This window comes from Lagenorhynchus albirostris, chromosome 2 (assembly GCF_949774975.1).
Source record: "Lagenorhynchus albirostris chromosome 2, mLagAlb1.1, whole genome shotgun sequence".
NCBI lineage: Eukaryota > Metazoa > Chordata > Mammalia > Artiodactyla > Delphinidae > Lagenorhynchus > Lagenorhynchus albirostris.
In genome coordinates, this window is record NC_083096.1 from 79,984,638 (window position 1) to 80,007,407 (window position 22,770).

The 22,770-nt window shown below is 41.2% G+C and overlaps 1 protein-coding gene across 4 annotated transcripts in view; it reads right to left on the bottom strand.

The window, feature by feature from the left end:
* Positions 1-3,250: 3,250 nt before the first annotated feature.
* The window catches only part of CHD1L (chromodomain helicase DNA binding protein 1 like), a 50,836-nt gene continuing 31,316 nt past the window's right edge, over positions 3,251-22,770 (bottom strand). For 2 of the 4 annotated variants that reach the window (XM_060139151.1, XM_060139150.1), the window contains exons 15-23: positions 19,979-20,144; positions 15,785-15,933; positions 14,797-14,960; positions 14,042-14,247; positions 12,874-12,972; positions 5,941-6,011; positions 5,722-5,836; positions 4,531-4,639; positions 3,251-3,603 (exon numbers count right to left, since the gene is read on the bottom strand). In XM_060139151.1, coding sequence (XP_059995134.1) covers positions 3,525-3,603; positions 4,531-4,639; positions 5,722-5,836; positions 5,941-6,011; positions 12,874-12,972; positions 14,042-14,247; positions 14,797-14,960; positions 15,785-15,933; positions 19,979-20,144 — 1,158 coding nt within the window. In that variant the 3' untranslated portion in view covers positions 3,251-3,524. Of the gene's footprint in view, positions 3,604-4,530; positions 4,640-5,721; positions 5,837-5,940; positions 6,012-10,537; positions 10,730-12,873; positions 12,973-14,041; positions 14,248-14,796; positions 14,961-15,784; positions 15,934-19,978; positions 20,145-22,770 lie in introns of those variants that run through there. The other 2 variants (XR_009538789.1, XM_060139152.1) reach the window with 2 other exon arrangements.

A 22,770-nucleotide genomic window follows, 5' to 3' on the forward strand; every position in this document is an offset into this window, starting at 1 on the left:
AAAGTCAGAATGGTGTGGGTTAGAGTCAGTGGGAGGTGAAGAAACAAAAGCAGTGTAGATGGGACAACTCTTTGGAGGTTGGGCTGTGACGGGGGAGGGAATGAGGATTTAGGGAGTTCTTTAAAAAAAAATTTTTTTATTATGTAAAAAAATTTTTGGCTGCGTCAGGTCTAAGTTGTGGCACATGGGATCTTTTGTTGCGGTGTGCGGGCTTCTCTCTAGCTGTAGCGTGCAGACTTCTCTCTAGCTGTGGTGCGCGGGCTCCAGAGCGCATGGGATCAGTCATTGTGGCCTGTGAGCTTAGTTGCCCTGTGGCATGTGGGGTCTTAGTTCCCCGACCAGGGATTGAACCACCATTCCCTGCATTGCAAAATGGATTCTTAACCACTGGACCACTAGGGAAGTCCCTAGGGAGTTCTTTTTAATGAGAGTGACTTGACCTTGTTTATAAGTCAATGGAAAGATTCTAATTTAAAGAACAAACTGAATATATAAGAGAAAGTAATTGGCAGAATAACATTCTTGAGAAGGCTGGAGGGGACAGAGTTCACAGCAGAAGGGGGAAGGGGGCAGTTGACCTTTTTGTTAACATAAGGGAAGAAAAGGATAGGACTGTTGTTCATTTTCTGGCTGGTGAAGGTCCTAGGTTTTTAAGCAATCTTTGCTTCCTAAAATGAAATCTCAGTTCAACTTTGCCTTATAACTAGTGTCATTTCCTCTCATGTTCTGGCATTTAGTTCGTTGTCTTATTTTCAGTGTGGTTGTGAGTCTTCACCTTAATGCCACTGGTATTTGAGTGAGAAGTTGGGAGAAGCTTCAAAGGCCAGTTGCTAGTCAAGACACCATAAAAATGACAAGTTTGTATATTCTCAAGTTTTACATTTAAGTACTTATGCCATCTGGCATTTATGATATATGCAGGAAGTCTAATACTTTTCCCAACTTGCTAGCCAGTTATCCACATACCATTTTAAATTCAATATTTGAGTACCTATTAATTGATTTGTGTGATAGGGAAAATAAATGAGAAATCACCTTTCTCAAAGGCCTTAGTATCTATGCAGTAATTAAATAAATATACCAACGAGTATAATATGTCAACAAATTAAGTGCCATAAACCCGATAATCATCTGTAGTTCAACCACAGAGAGGTTAGATTTTTCTGGATTCCTGAAGAATCAGATTTGATAGGGGACAATAGCGGGTTGGAGATACGGGAGGGGATTTAGAGGGTGCAGGGTGTCCAGGGAGGGACCAGAATGAGCAGAGCCTCAAGCAAGAAACTGTAGGATGTCTTTGGGAAATTAGGTTAAATTATGGTGGAAGACAAGTAATGCTCGAGTGAGTTTATTTTTCACTTAGTAGACAGCAAAAGAAAACACATCGGCCTAGAGATGGTTCGGAGCTCTAAAATGGGTGATTCAAGCTATACTTGAAGAGGATTAATTAACTTAGAATGTAGTTTAGATTGATGGGACAAAAAATTAAACAATAGGCATGTTACAAAGTGAAGGAAAGTTTATTAAAAGTTAAGAAAATATGTAAGATTATACATAATGAAAATTTCAAGTTTAAGTTAAGTTCCTCACTGTCTCAATAAGCAGGGCTTTTTAAAATTGATGTTTATGGTACAAACTTCTCCACAAAAGCTCATCAGTGAACAAAATCTTATATTGTCCTCTTGGCCCTATCTTGGCCTCCTCAGAGGGGAGGGCCAGATGGCATCAAAGATGCTGTGGAAGAAAGGGGACAGAACCCTTGGGATAAACAAAGTAGGTAGCTTCTCTCATTCTTCCTTCTCAGACAGTGACACCCTTTGATGGGAAGAGTGAAGGGGTTATGAGACAGGAAAGACATACGGAGATGAAGCAGAGCAGCATTTTTGACTGATGAGCTAGGAGAGGTCAGAAAGGAAAGCAGGGGGCTGCCACTAACAGGTGACCTCATGTTTAAGGGAGAAAGTGCTACATGAGTTTTCTGATCTCTTTCTGTGTTGTTTTGCCCAGTTTACCAGGGGGCAGACAGTCATGGCCCAGGGCCTTCATCCAGAGAAAAGGCCCATACGGTTGGAGCAAGTGGGACAGAATAGGGTGAAAAGCCCCTTTTTTTTTCAAAAAAAAATACCTGTGCCCCTAAAAATGTCAGTTATGCTCCCTTTGGGGGTGAGTTCCCCGCTCTGATGGCCCTCTCAGATGTTCAGAAACATCTACAGCTAGCCCTATGCACTCATATCCAAAGGAAGTACAGCTTTTCAGGAGGGCAGACAGCTTGTGGACAATCAAGTTTTCCTTGCATCTGCTTATACCTCACCTGTTTGGACTCTGGCTGCCTTTGAAGGGCCGGCAGCTTACTTATGCACTGGCTTAGATTGCTCTACGTTCTCCCTTTTTGGAGTTCCAGTTCTGCTTCTAAGACTTCAGATGCCAGACAAGAGGTTAAAGTTATTATAATCACTCATGTGTCAAGCGCTGGTGGTTAAGAGTAATAGATAGGAGGCAATAAAAATGAAAGTAAAAAAGAATTTTTAGGAAAAACAAATTAAGGAATCATGGATTTAGGGTATAATAGGTCTTCAAAACAGATGCTAAATTGTTGAAGGGTGAAGGAGCCCAGAGGGAGTCAAACAGAACAGTACAACCCAGGTGCCAACAGCCCTACTCTCCTTAGAAGGTCATGGTCCCAGCTCTGAGACTTACGGCCTCAAAGCAGCAGAAATCAGGCTGGCTGAGGATAGTCAGCCAAGACTGAGACTTCATGTACCAAGTGTGAAAAGCCATAGCTTCCACGGGTGTCTCCTCCTAAGACTCCTTCTCCTGTGGTTCTCTGCCCCCTGCCCTCCCCAGTCTGACATTCCCTGTCAGCTTTGTGCCATTTCCACAATTCCCTGATTTCTTGCAGCTGAACTGATTTGGTGGGAGGGGGAGTGATCTTCTGGTTTCTCTGAAGTCACATTTGACAGGCCTCTGGGCCAACGTGTGTTCTTCTAGCTCTGAATGCTGAGCAGGATGGAGAGAAGGGCAGGAGGGGCTCCACACGTCTGGATCAGGAATCTCGTTTCTCAGCCTTTCCCCTCGGAGACCTATCTTTCCAAAGCACGAACTGGCTGAAGGTGCTTCCTTCCCCTAGAGCCACCCTGTTCTCCTATTACCTTTCCTTTCTCCTTAATCCACTCACCTTTCTCACTATAAAGAAATCAGTCTGATGGAGGGGACGAAAACTAGACTGAGGGGAAAGAAAGCAAAGAAACCATTAGAGATAAAAAATGTATTTATTATTATGCAAATAGCTGTGCAAACTGGGGCCCTGGCAAGCTGCCAAAGGCTTTTCCCAAATATCTTGTGCATCCCTGTATTACAAGCACCACATCAGTACCACATCCAAGAGAACAAAATTCGAATTCAGAAAACAGAGTACCTCAGAGGCCCAGCAGATCCTGATTCCTTTTTGAAATATTCTATTACAGTAGCTTTGAGCAAACATCTTAGCTGGTTGCTGAAGGCTGGATCTGATGCTGAGCCGATTGTTAAGGCACCGGCTGTCCTGAGGAGGAAGATGAGGCCTGTGGATGAAGGATGGCAGCCTTGCTTCTAGGAAAGTAGTAGCTGATAAGGATGGTCAAGGAATATATATTTCATCACTTTAAAAAACTTTAAAACTTTTAAAATCAACTTTACTAAAACGACTAGTTCTTTAGTAATTATTGAAATAACCACTCCAGAAGTAGCATGCCTTAGTTTCTTTTTACCGTATCATAAATCTTTCCAATATTGTTAGTACTTATTACTGTAGATTATCTGATATACTAAAACTCTTTTGATACTGCTTGAATTGTGCAAGTGTATAAAACATAACTTCTCTGCTAAGTTTTTACATTGGTTTAAATAAACCACCACTGAGTGAATTCATTTCAGTAAGTATCTAAGTAAAAAGATGAAGTTTCTGTATAATTATAGCACTTGGGGGCCAATTCAGCTTCTTCTAGTAATTCTGGGCTCAGTACAGTTCAAACAATGCTAACTTATACAGCAAGCAGGTCATTAGAAGAAAATACTAGTCCAGCAAATCTACATTATATCCTCATGGTCAAAATGAATTTCACACTGCTCCTTAAGAATTCATTGAATGGGTTCAGAAATAACAGTTCACTTGTTTGTTTGCTTGTGTGTTTATTTTAGTGAACAGAGTGAAGTTCTTAGAATCAGGCCTTGGTCTATGGGCCGGAAGGCTCTCCAGAGAATTGATGTGAAAAAGATTCAGTATGTTAGCAAATGGCAATTCTTCAATTAATTCCCCTCTTCGTGTATCTTTTAATTTAGCTGTTGGCACCCAGAAACGCTTGGGTATATTTACCTCCTTGGATATATACAAGTTAGAAAATGCTCCTTAGTTTTTTCTCATTGAAGAGGGGTAGACTGAACAACATGGCAGAAGACGACTTGGCCTTGGATTAAATAATGACACCAGAAAAATGCAAGACATTTTCCCCTTCTGAGCTGGAAGTGCACACCATCAGGATAACAAAAGGATACATGTAAGTTGGGATGCCTCTTGAGGCCAAGTGTTTCCGAATAAGTCGCTCAGTACCATACCAGTTAAAACCTTCTGTGGCATGTCCAATGCGTGGAAGATGGACACTTGCTGTTAAAAAAAAAAAAAAGAATCATGATGTCTTCATTCATCAAATTGATTAATGTGTATAAAATATACATAGGAGATAATAACATATTCTGAGTCACTTTGTGGTTTCCAGTGAACAAAATGTATATAATCTTGGTGTGTCCCACTCAAAGCATATGATTATAATGTCAAAAATATTCTGGGGAGGGGTTGTAATAGGGGAAAATTAAATTAATTCTATTGAACACAAGGACCTACAGGCTCTGGAAATAAGTAGGTACTATGGAAATAAAATACGATCAATGATCAAGATGTAATTAAAATAAGCAAAGATTCTTTAACAAGTGAAGGGGACTTCCCTGGTGGCGCAGTGGTTAAGAATCCGCCTGCCAGTGCAGGGGATGTGGGTTTGATACCTGGTTTGGGAAGATCCCACATGGTGCGGAGCAACTAAGCCTGTGTGCCACAACTACTGAGGCTGCGTTCTAGAGCCCTCGAGCCACAACTACTGAGCCCCCGCGCCTAGAGCCTGTGCTCCGCAACAAGAGAAGCCGCTGCAATGAGAAGCCCGTGCACCGCAACAAAGGCGTAGCCCCCACTCGTTGCAACTAGAGAAAGCCCGTGCACAGCAATGAAGACCCAATGCAGCCAAAAATAATAAAATAAATTTATTTAAAAAAAGTCAATCAGTTCAAGAAACTGTGAGACACATTGGGCTTAGAAACAAAATTGAACTCGGGTTATTGGCAGAGAACTGTCTGCTAATGCGGACTGGGACTCTCCAAGAGGCGTTTCACAACTGCATTATGACCAGTTTACTTCATCTCTGGTCCTTTACTTCCTCATCTGTAAAATGATTCAAATACCCAAGTGGATACAGGCGGTCCACAGAGATAATGGATACAAAAGTGATGTAGAAAGGAAAAGGGCTTTGCAAATACAAGATGGGGAGGTTGTTACTTCTGTGATCTCTCATACTGGGGCTTACCTTTACCATGTATGCTGAATGGGGTCTTGACATTTCTTTACCTCCCTTTAAAAATCACATCATATGCTTGGGAGCAGAAATTCATCTATCCCTGGGCACAAGTGGAAGAGCTTACCTTTCTTTTTCTTTGCTGCTAAAAATATCTTCTTCAGGCCCTCGTCTAGGGCTGCCATCTTAATGCCAGACAGGACATTGGCACGATCACGGTGCTGGGCCACAATCAAGGCCAACTAGGAGGAATGATCGTTAGCTGGGTGGGAGCAGGAGTAGTTTCAAGGGGAGGTGATGGGAGTCAAAGTTCAGCTCTGATAAACTGATGTGGTTGTTTACTTACCAAATCTTGCCCTTTGTTTCTTGACTCTTTATCATCAATAGGAAATAAAAGGACACCTCCCAAACTCAAATCTGAGGTAAAACAAAAGGGAGGAACAGAAAGAACACAAAGTTCACTACAGAATGAGATCCCCGAGGAAGGACTACTCTGAATCCTCCTTATGTCTTGCCTTTTCCAAATCCACTCAGGTATGGGTAAGAGTGGCACCCCGTCTTGTTCCTGATATTAGAGGAAAAGCTTTCAATTCTTGTGGAATATAATGTTAGCTGTGGGTTTGCTGTATACGGCCTTTTATATTATACTGAAGTATGTTCCTTCTATACCCAATCTGCAGAGGGTATGTTATCGAAAGGATGTTGTATTTTGTCAAATGATTTCTCTGCATATATTGAGATGATCACTTTTATCTTTCATTCTATTAATGTGGTGTATAACATTTATTGATTTGTGTATGTGAACCATCCCTACATCCCAGGGAAAATTCCTGCTAGGTCATGGTATGTAATCCTTTTAATGAGTTCCTGAATTAGATTTGCTAATATTTCATTGAGAATTTTTGCATCAATGTTTACCAGAGATATTGGTCTATAGTGTTGTTTTCTTGTAGTGTCCTTATCTGGCTTTGATATTGGTAATACTGGCCTCACAGAATGAGTTTGGAAGTGTTCCCTCCTCTTCAATTTTCTGGAAGAGTTTGAGAAGGACTGATGTTAATTCTCCTTTGAATGTTTGGTAGAATTTGCCAGTGAAGCCATCTGGTCCTGGAGTTTCCTGTGTTGGGAGGTTTTTAATTACTGAGTCAATCTCTTTACTCATCATTGATTTGTTCAGACTTTCTAGTTCTTACTGGCTCAGTCTTGGTAGGTTGTAGATTCTATGAACTTATCCATTTCTTCTAGGTTATCTAATTTGTTGGTGTACAATTATTCATAGTAGTCTCTTATGATTCTATGTATTTCTGTAGGGTCAGTTATAATTTCTTTTCTGGTTTTATTTGAGTCTTTCCTCTTTTTCTTAGTCTTGCTAAAGGTTTATCAATTTTGTTTAACTTTTTGAAAAACTAGCTCTTAGTTTCATTGACCTTTTGTTTTTCTGGTCTCTATTTCATTTATTTCTGCTCTGAATTTTACATCCTTTAATTCTGCTAACTTCGGGCTTAATTTACTCCTCTTTTCTAATTCCTTGAGGGGTAAAGTTAGGTTGACTATTTGTGATCTTTCTAATTTCTTAATATTTGCATTTATTACTATAAGCTTCCCTCTCAGAACTGTTTTTGCAGCACCCCATAGGTTTTGGTATGTTGCGTTTCTATTTTCATTTTTTTGAAATATTCTTTGATTTTCCTGTTGGTTTTTTCTTTGACCCATTGGTTGTTCAGGAGTGTGTTGTTTAGTTTGCACACACTTGCAGATTTTCCAGCTTTCCTCGTTTTATTTCTAGTTTCATACCATTGTGAACAGAAAAGATACTTGGTATGATTTCAATTGTCTTATTTTGCTAAGACTTGTTTTTTGCTCTATCATATGATGTCTCCTTGAAAATGTTCCATGTGCAGTTAAGAAGAATGTGTATTCTGCTGCTGTTGGATGGAATGTTCTATAGATGCCTGTTAGGTCCACTGGGTCAAATGTTTGGTTCAAGCCCATCATTTCCTTGTTGATTTTGTCTGGATGATTTACGTATCACTGACAGTGGAGTACTGAAGTCCCCTATTATTATTGTATTGTTGTCTATCTCTCCCTTCATAGCTATTAATATTTGCTTAATGTATTTAGGTACACAGATGTTATGTGCATGTATGTTTACAACTGTTGTATCTTCTTGATGAATTGATCCCTGTATCATTATATAATGACCCCTTTGTTTCTTATTACCATTTTTGGCTTAGAGTCTATTTCGTGTGATATAAATATAGCTATTTCCACTTTCTTTTAGTTTCCACTTGCATGGAATATATTTTTCCATTTCTTCACTTTGAGTCTACATGTGTCTTTAAGGCCCAAGTGGGTCTCTTATAGGCAGTATATAGTTGGGTCTTGTTATTTTTATCCATCTAGCCACTCTGTGCCTTTTGATTGATGAATTCAATCCATTTACATTTTATGTATTTATTTTTGGCTGTGCTGGGTCTTCATTGCTGCACGTGGGCTTTCTCTAGTTGTGGCTAGTGGGGGCTACTCTTCACTGTGGTGCACGGGCTTCTCATTGTGGTGGCTTCTCTTGTTGTGAAGCAAGGCTCTAGGCACGTGGGCTCAGGAGTTGTGGCGCAGGGGCTTAGTTGCTCCACAGCATGTGGCATCTTCCCGGACCAGGGCTCGAACCCGTGTCCCCTGAACTGGCAGGCAGATTCTTAACCACTGCACCACCAGGGAAGTCCCCAATCCATTTACATTTAGAGTAATTATATGTAAGGACTTACTAATGTCATCTTGTGCTTTCCAGTGGTTTTGTATTTCCATTGTTTCTCTTTCCCTCTGTTTTCTGCCTACCTTCGTAAACTGGTTATTTTTTGTGGTGGTATACTCTGGTTCCCCTTTCTCTGTCTTTTGTGGATCTGCTCTAGGTTTTTGCTTTGTGGTTACTATGGCGCTTACATGAAACACAGACAGAACAGTGTTCAATTGCCTATAAAAGCTCCACCCTTTTACTCCTCCCTTTTATATTATACATGTAACAACTTACCTCTTTTTATGTTTTTATATAATTCATTAGCAATTTAGAGTAGCTATAGTTATTTTTACTACTCTTTTCCTTTAACCTTTAAATTATAGTTGAGTGGTTAACACACCATCCTAACACTGAGTTAGTTTCCTAAATCTGACTCTATATATTTTACCTTTATCAGTGTGTTGTGTACTTTCAAATGTGTTCATGTCACTGATTAGTGTCTTTTCATTTTGGCTTGAAGAACTCCTTTCAGCATTTCTTGCAAGGCAGGTCTAGTGGTGGTGAATTCCCTCAGCTTTTGTTTGCCTAGGAAAGCCTTTATTTCTCCTTCATACCCAATAGATAACTTTGCTGGTAAAGTATTCTTGGCTGGAAATTTTGATATTTCAACACTTTGAATATGTTATTCCACTCTCACGACCTGTAGAGTTTCTGCTAGGAAATCTGCTGATAGCCTAATAGGGGTTCCTTTGTAGGTTACATTCTTGTTTTCCCTGGCTGCTTTTAAGATTATCATTGATTTTTGACAGTTTCATTATAATATGTCTTGGAGAAGGTCTTTTTGCATTGAGATTATAGGGTGATCTATTAGCTTCATGGACATGTGTGTCCAAGACTTTCCCCAGGTTTGGAAAGTTCTCAGCTATTATTTCTTAAACTCTTTGTCCCCTTCTCCTTCTAGAAGCCCAATTATTCTGATACTTGTGTTTTCTTGTTTCAATCTCATAACTCACATAAGCTTGCTTCGCTCTTTTAAAATTTCTGTTCTTTCATCTCTTCCGTGTTATTTCAAAATTCCTATCTCCCGAAGTCACTTATTCTTTCTTCCATATGGTCTCCCCTGCTATAGCTGCTTCTATTGCATTCTTCATCTCATCCACTGACTTCCTCAGCTCTACGATTTGTTTTGTTTTTTAAAATTTCAATCTCTTTGAAAAGAAGTCATTATGTTAACATATTTTATTCCTGATTTTACTGAGTTGCCTGAGTCTTCTTGTAAAATTCATTGAGTTTCTTTATAACTGCTATTCTGAATTCTTTGTCAGTCAGATCATAATATTCTGTGCCTTTGAGCACGGTTGCTAGAGAACTGTCATTTTCTTTTTGTGATGCCATATTTCCTTGATTTTTCATATTCCTGGTACATGCTGGTGCTTTTGAATCTGAAGTAGCGGATACGTCCTAAACTCTGTGCTCATTACCGTCAGCAGATGGGGTACTATGTTCTATGGTTTTGATATTATCTCAGTTTTTCCTATGTGTTTGTGCTCCACTCTTCTTGCTCTGTCTTGTGGCCAAATTTTTAAGCTTTTGTGTCTTCTCTGATTCTTACAATTCACCGGGTTGGCTGCACACCTTTTTTCCCCAGAAGGTGGAAACCAAGTTTGTGGTTTCTTCCCTGCCCATCAACAGGACCTGTTTTGAGTGGGCTCCTGGTCTGGCAGAGCTCGCTCTCATGGACACACTGCGGAGCAAGCACAGGGAGCCAGCAGCAGGGTTGGGGGGAGGTGTGGGCTTAACACTTGGTGCATTGGGAGTGCCCACACACCTGGTAGGGAGACCCCCCCCCAGGGTGGTACCCCCAGGGGTCCTTGAGTGAACGTCCCACTGAGCACATGTCTTTGCCACCATTTGAAATTCTTATCTGCCTCTTTCCCAATATCCTTCCTTCCCACAGTCGTGGAGCTCCCACCTTAGTACTCCAGATGCTGGCAGAGAGAAACAGGTTTTTCCAGCTGTGTTCCACCTGGCGAGGGAAGCTGGGTGCCTCTGCCAGAAAAATCAGCCCCTCGAAGTGTTTCCTTGGGGGCAGGGTTGATGCTGGGAAAGTCTCTTACCACCTCGGCTGCAAGCAAACTCGTGTTTTTCTTTTTCTCCGGCGGTGTGCCAGAGTCTCCCAGGAAGGCTGGGCTTCTGCACGTTCTGTGTGTACCTGCCCAGGGCAGCACTCACCTGATTTTTGCCCTACAGCAGTGAGAGGGGTCTAGGCAGTTTTGCTGGCTCCACTGGTTCCTTGCCTATACGGAGGTGTGTCTGTCTCTTACCAGTTGCAGTGGTGGGTGAGTCTTCTCTTGGGTCTCCCAAAAGACCCACCAAAGCACCTTTGTTCATGTTTAGATGTCTAGACCATCAGTTAAAAAGGGAGATTAAAGAAGGAACGTCTTATGCAACCATGTCACCCCCTTCACGCCTGAATTTTTATGATCTAATTCAGTGCCTCTCAAACGCTGCCTACAACGTACTCCTGTAGGCATTGGAGAGTGAAGGCAAAACCCAGAGGCATCCAGGCTGGAAGGGGCTGGGGCACTATGAACGTAAAATTCCTTCAGAAGAGTCTTACGTTTGTCTTAAACTATTCGAATATTGTACTCTACCATACTTACATATTTGTATTTGAATATTTTCCTACCTCACCCAAATCAAATCAAATTCTCTAGAGAAACGAGCTAATTTAATTCTATGGCTTTGCATACTCCAATTTTTTTTTTTTTTTGGCCTACTCCAGTTTGAATCTTTTGTCCTCTCAATCCATCCTGCATACCCCAATTGTTCAGGTCATTCTAAAATATTTGCTCTGCTATGCCATTCTTCTACTCAAATCTCCCATATCTAGCCACTAGCCATTGGATAAGGTACTGCCTAGAATGGCATCTCCCTGGACAAGTCATGTACGGTCTTCTATAATGTGGCCCAAATCTCTCCTCTAAAATCTAACTCTCCTCTACTCCTCAGCCTAAACCCTCTATTCCAGCCTGTCTGACCTACACAGCATTCCCCAAAAACATTCACTGTGTAGCTGCAGGGATCATTCAATATCCCATAATGGGAACGGTGGAGTTACAGGGATACCAAAAAGAATGAGACATGGTCATGGACTCTCCTGCCCTTTCTCTCCACCTATTTAAATTCAACCCAACCTATCCTTCCAGGCCTAAGAGAACTTTCACCACTTTCCATGAAGCCCTCCCAATAACTCAAGCCCACTTTTCATCTACCCTGCTCTACCTTATTTCAGTCCTTCTTCAGAAAACAGTGCACACCCCCATCTCTGTTTCCTTACTGACCACTTACGCCTTAACTCTGTGCAACCAGGTTTTACTTTTCACACACTCTCCAAGTGCTCCAAGGTCATGTGACTGCCCTTGGGGCAAATCCAATGGCCTTTTCCCAATGCTCATCCTCACTTCAGTGTCTGACACTACAGACCACTTCTTGACATCTCTCTTCCCTTGTACCTCAAAACACTCCATTCTCAAGGTTCTCTTATTTTTCTGACAATTCCTTCTTTCTCCCCTTCTTGCCTCTGCTCCTAAATGGAGGTGTTTTCCATGCTCTATTCTCTGCCCTCCCATTCCTCACTCAAATGGGAACTTCTCAGCTGGCATCTCTAACTCCGACCTCCTCCTGAATTCTCTCCTTTTCCAGCTGCCCAATCAATATCTAGATCTGGGTTAATTACTTCACACATATTAAGCCCTGTAATATGTAAACTGTTTTAGTAGAAAGAGGATTCACTCTAAGTCCTTACATCCCCTTCTACCCTGGAGAAGTGAGCAGAAGAATTAGGAAAAAAACAATCTCTAAGAAATGTGAAGAGCCCTCCTCCACTGGACAAGATCCTTTATTTCCTATGGAACTTGAGAGGCTAATCACAATAATCACTTTACTCCTCTTGCCACTTTGTGATCTCCACACATAGCAGGAGGTGCCCTGGCCCCTCCCTATGCCAAGGGGGAACAGTGTTCAGCTTCCAAGTTCCTCTGCCCCGCACAGCTCTACTTCTGCCTCCAGGGAGTGTTACTTCATAATACAACCTCCTTCCCTTCAGCACCCAGGTCTTGTTAGCACTTCAGTGGTATGTCTCAGTTCTCTCCCACAGGACTCTGACACTTTCAGGAGATATTCCCTCAAGAAGACGGAGTCAATTGGGTAAACAATGAAATGATCTTCAAGCCAACACTTTAACGTGCTTGCAGGGACTGACATTTATCAAAGTACTTGCACATTCATTCATTATCCTCATTATAGTCCCATGCGGTGGGTGGAATAAGTATTATTCACAAATTACAAATGAGAAAACAGACACAGGGAGGGGAAGGGATTGCCTCAAAGTCGCATATCAACCAGCTGACTGATGACAGAATGCGGCTCCAACTGGTTCGTCCCGCTCCTCATCTAGTGCTTTTTAACGCACCTAATACTTGTCCTAAGCGTCCTCTCCCCTCTTCTCCCATCCCTAGCCCTTCTCTCTGCTTTGCTTCTTACCTTTCATTTTCCCAGCCAGCTCATATATTTTTCTTGGCTCAGCAGATCTTTTTTCCAGAGCTGTGAATAAACCACCTCTGCCCCAGCGGCCAGAGTCATCTGATAGAAGAAAGAGAACATTTTCTTCTATAGGAGGCAAAATCCAGTCCACAATTTAAAAAAACAAAGATACACCGAAGAGACCTGTAGAAGAATGATTTTACAAAGAGCAGAAGAAACTAATCTCCTGCACATATTATACACTGGACTTCTCAAATATGTTTAGGTTTTCTGGAATATACTTGGCCATCATAACAGAAAAGCATCAAAAAAATTAGTGTTCTGAAAGAGCAGAATCTCTGCGGTACTTCTGTAATTCCTGGGAGATGGCTGAGGAAAGATGCAGAGCAGATGTAATACAACAGCACACAACTCCCATTTTACAGGTAAGAAAATGGAAAGGTTAAATGACTTATTCAAGCTGGTACTAACACAGCTAGTTAGTACCTGGTATTTACAATCATTCATTCATTCAATCATACTATAAATATTTGTTAGTATTACATATCAAGAACTGTTTTAGGCACTAGGGTTACAGCAGTGGACAAAAAGAAATCCCTACTCCCATGAAGCTATTTTCTAGTTCAATGAAACAAATAAGCAAATACATAGGCAATACGTCAGGTAGTGATGTATCATCAAGTAAAATAAGGTAAGAAAGTGGCTAGAGAAGAATAGAGGGGTGAGGATGGGGTCTGGGCAATCAAGAGAGACCTCTCTGAGATGCAGACATTTGAACAATGCTTGATGTGGCGAAGTGGGGAAAGAGAGCTCCAGTCAAAGGAAGTAAAAAGTACAAAGGTCATGAGGGAAGAACATGTTTGGAGTTTGGAAAGGATTCGTTACCTCCTTGTTACCTCCTTGTACTCTCTTAAAAACCTTGTGCAGAGAACAGGGCAGATCTTATACCATTATACAGATAAGGAAGTTGGGGCCCAGAGAGGCTGGGCTGTTCAACCGGATAAACAAGAGGGACAAGAGTCAAATCCCAGTCTCCTGGTTCTAAAATTCACTCTTTTTGACCACACAAGACTACACTGGGCCCATTAATCACCCCTAAATCAGGGTTCTGCCTCATCTTCCCCAGACCTTGGTACCATAAAGACTCAGGCCCCACCATTTCTCCTACCTACGCAGTGCACGATGACAGCATCCTCCGCCCCAGCCTGTGGGTGGGTGACATCACCGCTTACATACTTGATGGAGGTCGAGTCCGGGTCCTCATAATCCAGTTGGGCAGAGCGTTCATCTTCCCAGTCCTCCAGGTCCTCTGGTTCGCTCTCGTCGGAAGGCAGGCAGAAGGACTGGTAATCGTTGGACTCCCACCAGGCCATCCTTCAACAGGCCAGAGAGGAAAGGAAATTAACTGGGCTTCTCACAGTTTCCCTTGGAGCACATCTTGTACTGCTATTCACAAACAGTAAGTGCCAAGTGGAGATGCAATTAGAAACTCACCCTGTTTTCTGCCTATTTGTAAATAAACAAGAAGCCTTACTGATTAGCCTAACTGCCTCCTGACTACACTTCAAACATGAGCAGCCACCGGATGTCACTGTTTTTAAGAACATGTGACTCAAAGGGAATGTTCAAGTAAACTACTCTCCTTAGGCAGCTGAAATAAAACCCTAAAATTTTCTAGCTTCAACTGAATGCATCTTCTCTGCCTTAGGCACTCAGGACTGTTCTCTTAAGTAGACTAACTGTTAAGGTTAAAGTTTAATCTTTAAAAATGTATTCTAGTACCAGCAGGAACTACCAGCTTTACAGACATTTTCTGCAATTGTAAAGTGATGTTCAACTGTGGACTCACTACGCAATAGTGACTCCTTTACCAACTGGGACCCTCAGCTTTATTAATAATGCAATCGAATAACACATACATACTTTTTCTTATGTTCTGCTTCTTCCTTTCTCCTCTTCTCCTCCTCTAATAGTTTCTTTCTCTTGGCTGCTGCTTCTTGTCTTTTCTTCCTCCTGTCCTCCAGCTCTTCTGGGCTCAGAATCCGCTTCCTTTTGGTAGACCCCTCCACAAGGCCTGGGATGAGAACCTGTAGGAAGAACAAGCTCCATAACCAGGAAAGTTGGGGGCTACCTGTTCCTTCACGAGTTTCATTCATCCCTAAAACACACTCTGAACAGAAGCAACGTGCTTAATATTTCACAAGACATTGCATCTCCACGTCACCTTGGGTGGTGGGAAGTGGTAGCAAGACACTTCAATTAAGACATCTTGTAGGCATGGTAACCAGGATACTGTGCTCTAAACTCAACCAAAGCACTGCCATGGTTAGTACAGCAATACATCATTTTGATTAACTTCATTAGGAATAAGGTACTTCAGAAAATAACTTTTTAAAAAAATTGAAGGCATACCTTGCAGGATGCTATTTTAGGTTTAACCATGTTTAATGGAAATCTTCCTCAATGTATTATATCATTCTGCCTTAAACAGAATATGTCAACATCATGATTATCTTAATGACAACTAGCATTTAATGAGCACAGATTAAGTGCCAAATACTGCGGGCGTTACATACAACACTTATGACTGCCATCCTCTCTTAAGGACACAGGGTCATGATTGTCCGCAGCAGGGTATGGTATTTTGGTGTAATACAGTGATCCCTTCAGGGGTGGCTTAGACAGACAAGGCTGCTATCACCTGCATTAAACGGTAAAATATACGCTCCTTGTTATCATTTTTATGCCAACTTCTTACATAGTGTTTATACTAGGGTATAGTCAATGATACTTGTATTTCAACGAACACTTACACACTTACTTCTTAACCAATCACTCCCAGCATCATTTTTTGTTCTCTTAGGATGAACGTTTGAGAGAATTTATCCTTACACAAATTAATAGTTCTTACACTGCCTTTCTTTCGGAGTAACCGGCCCTCTTGGCTAGTCTTCTCCAAAAGGGTTTTCTGAAGATTCACCAGTTGCTCAAACGATTTTCTGTCTTCTTTACTAGGCTCCTTAGAATAATCTTTACCTTCAAATAAGTACATGTGGTTTTCTAAAAACATAAAACACAAAGAGAAAAATGTTAGATACGAAAGAAAAATACATTGATTCTAGTCAAAGCATAACCAGGGCGAACAAAAGAGCAGCCTGTATTCTAAATGGGCTAAGACTAGCTTGTGATGAAGGTACTGGATTTCTGGTCTCACTAATGCTGATGGGTTTGGGATCCACATGGGGATCTCGTGTATTTACTTTTCAAAGGAGAGAGCATGGCTTTTGGTCCATCTCTAGATGGTCTGTGAGTCTCTGCTGGATGCCTCCACCCTGCTGAGTTCCGGAACACTCATCACTCGTTCATTCCACACAACTCCCCAGCATAAATCTCACTGACATTAAGATTATCTAATAAAGGTAACCAAGAGCATATTTTTAAATTCCAAACACGCCTTTAACACTCAACTTTTTGCCCCCTTTGCTGTAATATTAAAAGGAACAAGTAGAAAATCTAGGAGGGAATAAAGAAGCACAAAAACAATCCCTTAGATTTACAATATTCTTTGCAGATCTCATGAAGCATCTTCATGAGCCTCACCACAGTTCTGATATAACTAACCCCACTTAAGAAAGGGAAAACTGAGGCTCAGACAGTGATCAGGAGACTCCCCAGTTCTCATTGCTAATAAGTGAAGAAGGCAGGATTTCCTGACTCTAACTAAGGCCAATGTGCTCTTTTCAGTACATTACTGTTCTCTATAGAAGGATGGAAAGGTAACAGGCCAGCAAATAACAATTACAGTAACAACAATAATGGTGACAGTGTAAACTTGAACAGCATTTTATGCTATGTGTTTTGCAACTGTGTAAAAGAGTAAAGCAGGGACTAATAGCACCGTTTTACAGATGAGGACACAAAGGCTCAAAGAGGTTGGGTGATGTGCCAAGATCATGAATCACATGATAAAGAGAAGTCATAACAAGCCAAGACTAGCAACCAGAGAGAGGTGAGACAATGATTCTAAAGTGAAACATATTTAATAGCACATGTTACCAAAAATGTATTTTCACAGCATTATAAAATCAGCTGTAGGTATGCTTTTCCCAGAGAGTTCGAAAGCAAAACATTTTCATTCTCAAGAGATCAACTGCTTCACACTTGTACCCAAATCCAACCAGCTGTAATTCTAATTGGCATTTGCTAATTAAATCAGCAGGGGGGCTTTCAATGAGGTGCTCTAGCAACAAGTGGAAAAAAAAATAAAGAGTGGAGAAGTGTAAAATATCAACAAATGTATCTTCATGCAATTCTCAACTTACGAACCTGATTTTAAAAAAAAACAGCCCGGCATTCAAGATAAAGCCACCCTGTTTTCTATTTAATTTTGATAGGGGATGCTATAATTACTAGTCTTTCATATTTATTTGTATTCTTTTAACCATGCTATCTGTCTTCAGTCTGCAGCCCAGAGAAGTTTAGAGACCACAGGCTTAGACACTTATCTATAGCCTGCCAATGGAATCACCTACCACAGAGTGAACTCTATACTCATTGATCAAAGACAAAATTCAAAATTTTAATACAACTGGGAAATCTTTTCTGGCAGCTGGACTGCCTGAAAAAAAAAATTCTCAGTCCAACTGCCAAAAAAATTGTAATTATCTTTCTGGAAAACAGTGAAATTTTATTTTGTTCTATTAAACGTTAGGAAAATAGGCTGAAATTAATCTAGATGAATGCAGAAATGCGCACAAGCTTCAGTACTTAATGTAATCAAAATGCAACTTAAAAACAGGACCACATACATCTATTTCTTCTCCCACCTAAAATAACTACATGGCAGTAAAGGGATTTTTAAAAAGATATATGAGATGACAGTGGATGAAAAGGTCAATAACTCTTTAGAAAATAGAAGTGGCTGGAGGGACGATAACAGACTGAAAGGAACAATGGAAGCAAAACACAGGTGCCTAGTCAGGAGATGATTATAAGAACACAGACCCTTTCAATCCCCCCAAAGCTTAGAACTTACCATGGACGAGGAACTGAGGGGTGGGGGAACTGAGAGAAAATCTGCACACCAAATACAGGAGTGCCCTGAACCCCTTTACTCACGTTGTCTCCTCAATCTGAGCAAACAGGTTATTCCGACCCTTACCCACCTCATCCAAGAAGGATATTAAAGGATTCGTCTCTGGAGAAACAGAGTTGCCCAGAGAAAAGACTTCCAATACAGACATCTGGGAAGGTCCCCTTCAGTGTGAAAGACAGCTCACCAACCAGTGATGCTGGAATAAGCCCCGGGAGCCCAGATACCTGCTCGGGCCGGAGCTGCCCATCAGCTTTGGCATTTCACCAGCACACGTGAACAGACAGCCAGAGCACACCAGGTATTTCAGGAAAACTACCAACAAGGACAAGACAAATTTTTTAAAAAGAAGGAGAAGCAATCGGAGAAAAGAGAGACAACACAGCGAGTAGAAGAATACTTTGTTAAAAGATACAATAAATATTCTCCCTGGAATACTTTTTAAAAGCTATAATAAATGTCTTCAGAGAGGATGTTATATCCCTGGAATGAGAACAAGATACATTTAAAACAACAAGCAGAGAATAAGAAAGAGTTCTTGAAGAATAAAAATGGGATGCTAATATTAAAAAATTTAAAAGCTAAACTACGAGGAAAGTCAAAGAGCACTGTCTTGTAGAATCATGCCAGCTGCTGACGTTCCAATCTCCCCAAACATCCTATAAAAACCATACAGAACAACAATGATACCAAAACCACCCTGAACCCACGCCTACTACAAAACTAGGAGGCAGAGAGTACTACAAACTTCAATTTGCAGGTAGGTAGAGAAATGAACATCTCAAACCAGCTGATTGGCTCCCAAGCCCACGCTGGAGTAGAGTCAGGCAGACACCGCACAGAAAAGAGGCAGCGGTGTTCTAGCAACGTCAGACACAGATCAAATTTATCCCACACGAGAAGGACACACCCCAAATGGGAAAATAATGAAGAAAGGTCTGAGACTGGCAGATCAGAGCAGCAGCTACTAAGGAATTGAAAGGAAGGAACTAGAAAGTAGTTGCAGCTTACAATTTGGGAAGGCACTGCTTCTGGGGGAAAGAGACAACTTAGAAGGGGAAGACGTGCTTTGACAGTTTGGTGGCAAAGGGAAAGAAGGAAGCAAGTGATGGAAATTCAGGGTCGTACAGAAACAAAAGAGAATCACAAAACCGGAAGTCATGCCAGCCCACTCTCCACCCAATAAAAGGAAGCAGCGTCGGGTAAAGAAACTGCCCTTCTCTGTATAAATGGAATAAGGTACTCTTGAATTAAGAAGCCTAGTAAGACTATCAGACCTCTCACCCCAGTCTGCACTGAATCTCTGTTGCCACTGGTATGGGAAAATAAAGTCATTTCAAAATAACCCTAAGACAACAGGGAACATCCTTACAAAGCTACTATGTGAAAAAAAAATTTTCAAATGAGAAATTAAAATACTATAGAAATAGAAATGGACACAAGACAAATGTTGACGCAAATCAGAAAGAAAAAGACAAGATCATCTCATGATCATATATATATATTGCTTCACTAAAAAAATTAAAATTAACGGTACCTCACTTCACAGAGCAGTGAAATGAAAACACAGGTATAAGGCACATAAGTTCACACTTAATGCTCAACTGGTGTTAACTATAATTTAAAAAATAACTCATTCTACTATTCAGAAAAGGGATCACTATGTGCAGCATCATACTAAGGACAGAAGGATTTACTAATAAACAAAGGAGAAGATGCTTGCAATCAAGGGAGGAAAAAACACAAATTAAAATCCTTGAGATTGATACCATTAGCATCATCAATTTGGTTCAAAGTTCAGATACAAGGGAACAGCCAGACAATTTCCAATAAGCCTAGGAAGAGTTCTTGAACCATGTTAAGTCTTAAACAGTGTGCCCAGGATGAGAATAGGGCTGGACAGGAAAAGGACGTCCTAGGAGCAGGATCCAGGACTTTCCCTGGGGACCCATCTCACTCATGTTCTAGCCTGGGGTGGCCGCGCCATTGGCTCTGCTCTCACCCCCCACTTACTTCCTTCCTCTTGTTCTCTGCTTCTTTCTTCTGCTGCTGGTAGGGCACCAGAGATCCACTGGCCATCTTTTGTTTCTCCCAGGATAGACTCCAGGTCTATTTCATCCATGGTGCTCCCCTCAGAGGACAGCAGTTTATCCAAACCGAATTTGAGTATCTCACTCAACTTGAATGAAGAAAACAAAAAGTCCAGTTGGCCCTCATGAAAACAAACATTGGGTATCAGTGATTTGCAAAGTGGCTTAACGACACCTGGCATACTCCTCCTCTGATGGTCAGCCTTCTTTCTCTCCCCATGACAGATGACACCAATGGGGCTGTTTTGTAGTTGGATGATGGGTAAGCAGAGAGTGATAAATGATAGTCAGAGATGCTGACTTTAACAATTCTCAATAAACAAAAAATCTGAGCCTCCAATTTTTCTTTTTTTGAATAACAGCCATTTCCTGCATTATCTTAGCACTTCTCATGGAGTCTTTTTCACAGGCAATCCCAGCAGCCACATGAGAAGTCACAGACCCCGTTAGCTACTCTCCCATCCCTTCCACTGCCAAACTTCTTGGAACGAGAGGGCTACACAGGGTACTTCTTAAGTGACTTCTTTCCTTTGGCAATTCTGTTCCTGCCGCAGTGCTCTATGGAAACCGCCTTCACAAAGACCAGTAACAACTCCCAACCACTAGACCTGAAAGCCCTTTCTCAATTCTAATGTTGCTGGACATTCCTCTAGCATTGCACCACCCTGCTTCTCTTTCCTTCTTCTAATGTACCCTCAGCCTATCCCTAGGGCTGCAGGAACCACCTAAAACGTTCAGATCATCTTTCCTGGCTTTAGCTTCCTACTTCCAACTCTGTACTTCCCTAAGTGATCACTCTGAGACCCCGAACCAAGCCGCATTCACATCTTGGCTCATTTGCATCTTGTCTCTTTAGACTGGGTCAGTTATCTCCAGATGGTGTATTTTGTGAGTAACTTGGAAATCTTAACGTATTCTGTATCAGCTTGAAAAAAATTTAGGCAGCTCACCTAAGCATCAAACAAACCTGGATACACTGATCTTTAACCTGGACATATATAACAAGGCGACTGGCACCAAAAACAGAAGAAAGCCAACTATTTATGAAAAAGACTGGTCCGTCCTGGGACACTCCCTTCAGTCTACCTTACATTTATGCTTTCACTTGTGAGGTGTCTCAGTCACCAAGGGACTACCTGTGTTTTCAGAGAAGCAATATATTACAGTAATTAACGGCATGTGCTTGGAAGTTAGAGAGTACTTGGATTGGCGTCCTAATAAATGAGTGTCCTAGGGCAAATTATTTAAAATAGGAATAAAGAGAGTGTCTACCGCATTCTCTTGTTATTCATATTCACGGAAACAATCGGAGAGAAGCATTTCATATGATACTTAGCACACAGTAAGCGTTCAATAAATGTTCACTACATCTGCATCTGCCTCTCTCTGTTTCTATTACGCTCCTCCTGCAGGATAACAAACCTTCCTTCCTTGAGGACTTCAGGATCCTATATTTCTTAAATTTACTAAACAACAGTTACATCTTTTACTATTGGATTCTTTTTGTTTTACAAACAAACACTGCTTTCTTCTGAGACAAGGGCATTGGGTTGTTACCTTTGCTTTTGGCAACCAAAGAGATAACTTGCAGAGTCTTGGCAGGGAAGAGAGAAATCAGACATTAGAGCCAGAACGTAACCTTCTGATAACCACCTTCCAAGCTGGGCAAGATTCCGACAGAGCCCCTCTCAAATAGCCAGGGGTCTATGTTCCCACTAGTATTTGGCCCACAGCACAGAGGCATGTCTACTCAATCACATGGACATGCCCAGCAGCCCGCATCACAAGGACACCCCGACTGAATCCCAAGCCCCTCCTGCACTGGGAGAGAGTTCCAACTTCTCACTGACAAGCCCTCCTCCTCCCACACCCAGAATGTGGGCACTCCAAGGCTCCGCCATCTATTCCCACCACCAGACCCAACGCTGAACTTGTCACTCTCAAGGTTCTATGGGAGAACTCGTGCATGAAGAACTATACTTAAGAGTCTGCAGTCTGTCCCTACCTCTCTCTCAAGCTTTCATCTTACATTTGTAATTGCCTTTTGGATAATGTGAAAAAAATACATACAGCCGGCCCTGCCACCAGCATGGATAAGCGTGCACACATCAATTGGGAACCAAAGGAAGAACAGAGAAAGAAAAAAAACACACTTTGCACCTTGAGATAAACAAAAATCAAACAAGTAAATGCATAAAACCCAGTGATACTTTCTAGTTCTAGACCTAAAATAAAAGAAACCTTGAGCCTTTCCTGTAAGTTATCTACTCACTAACAAAACCAATGTGAGCCCTGTCTTTTGCAGAGCTGATGTGTAAAGATATGCACTGGTCTTTGTGGATATGATAGCCATGTGAGAAAATGTTTTCTTTAACCAGACTAACTGTAAACTGGGTAATTCTGCTTATAATAGTGTTTAACTATTTTTTTCCTCTAAATACTTGTTGTCTTGATATTTTCTGTTTGATAAACTAGTTCCTTTAAAGCCTACTCTCTTACAAACTTTTGCAAATGAAATTTTTGTCTCTGAGTGTTCCTCTAATAATAGTTTTGTTTATATTTTATTTTTTACTACAAACTCTGTTGATTAAAGCGTAAATTATCTTCCCTTCCTAAAACTCTGCCTACCTTCTATCTTCCTAATTTCTATCCTCATCATCCAGGCTTAAGACCTTACAGACATCTTTGAATTTTCCATCTCCCTAGCTTCCCACC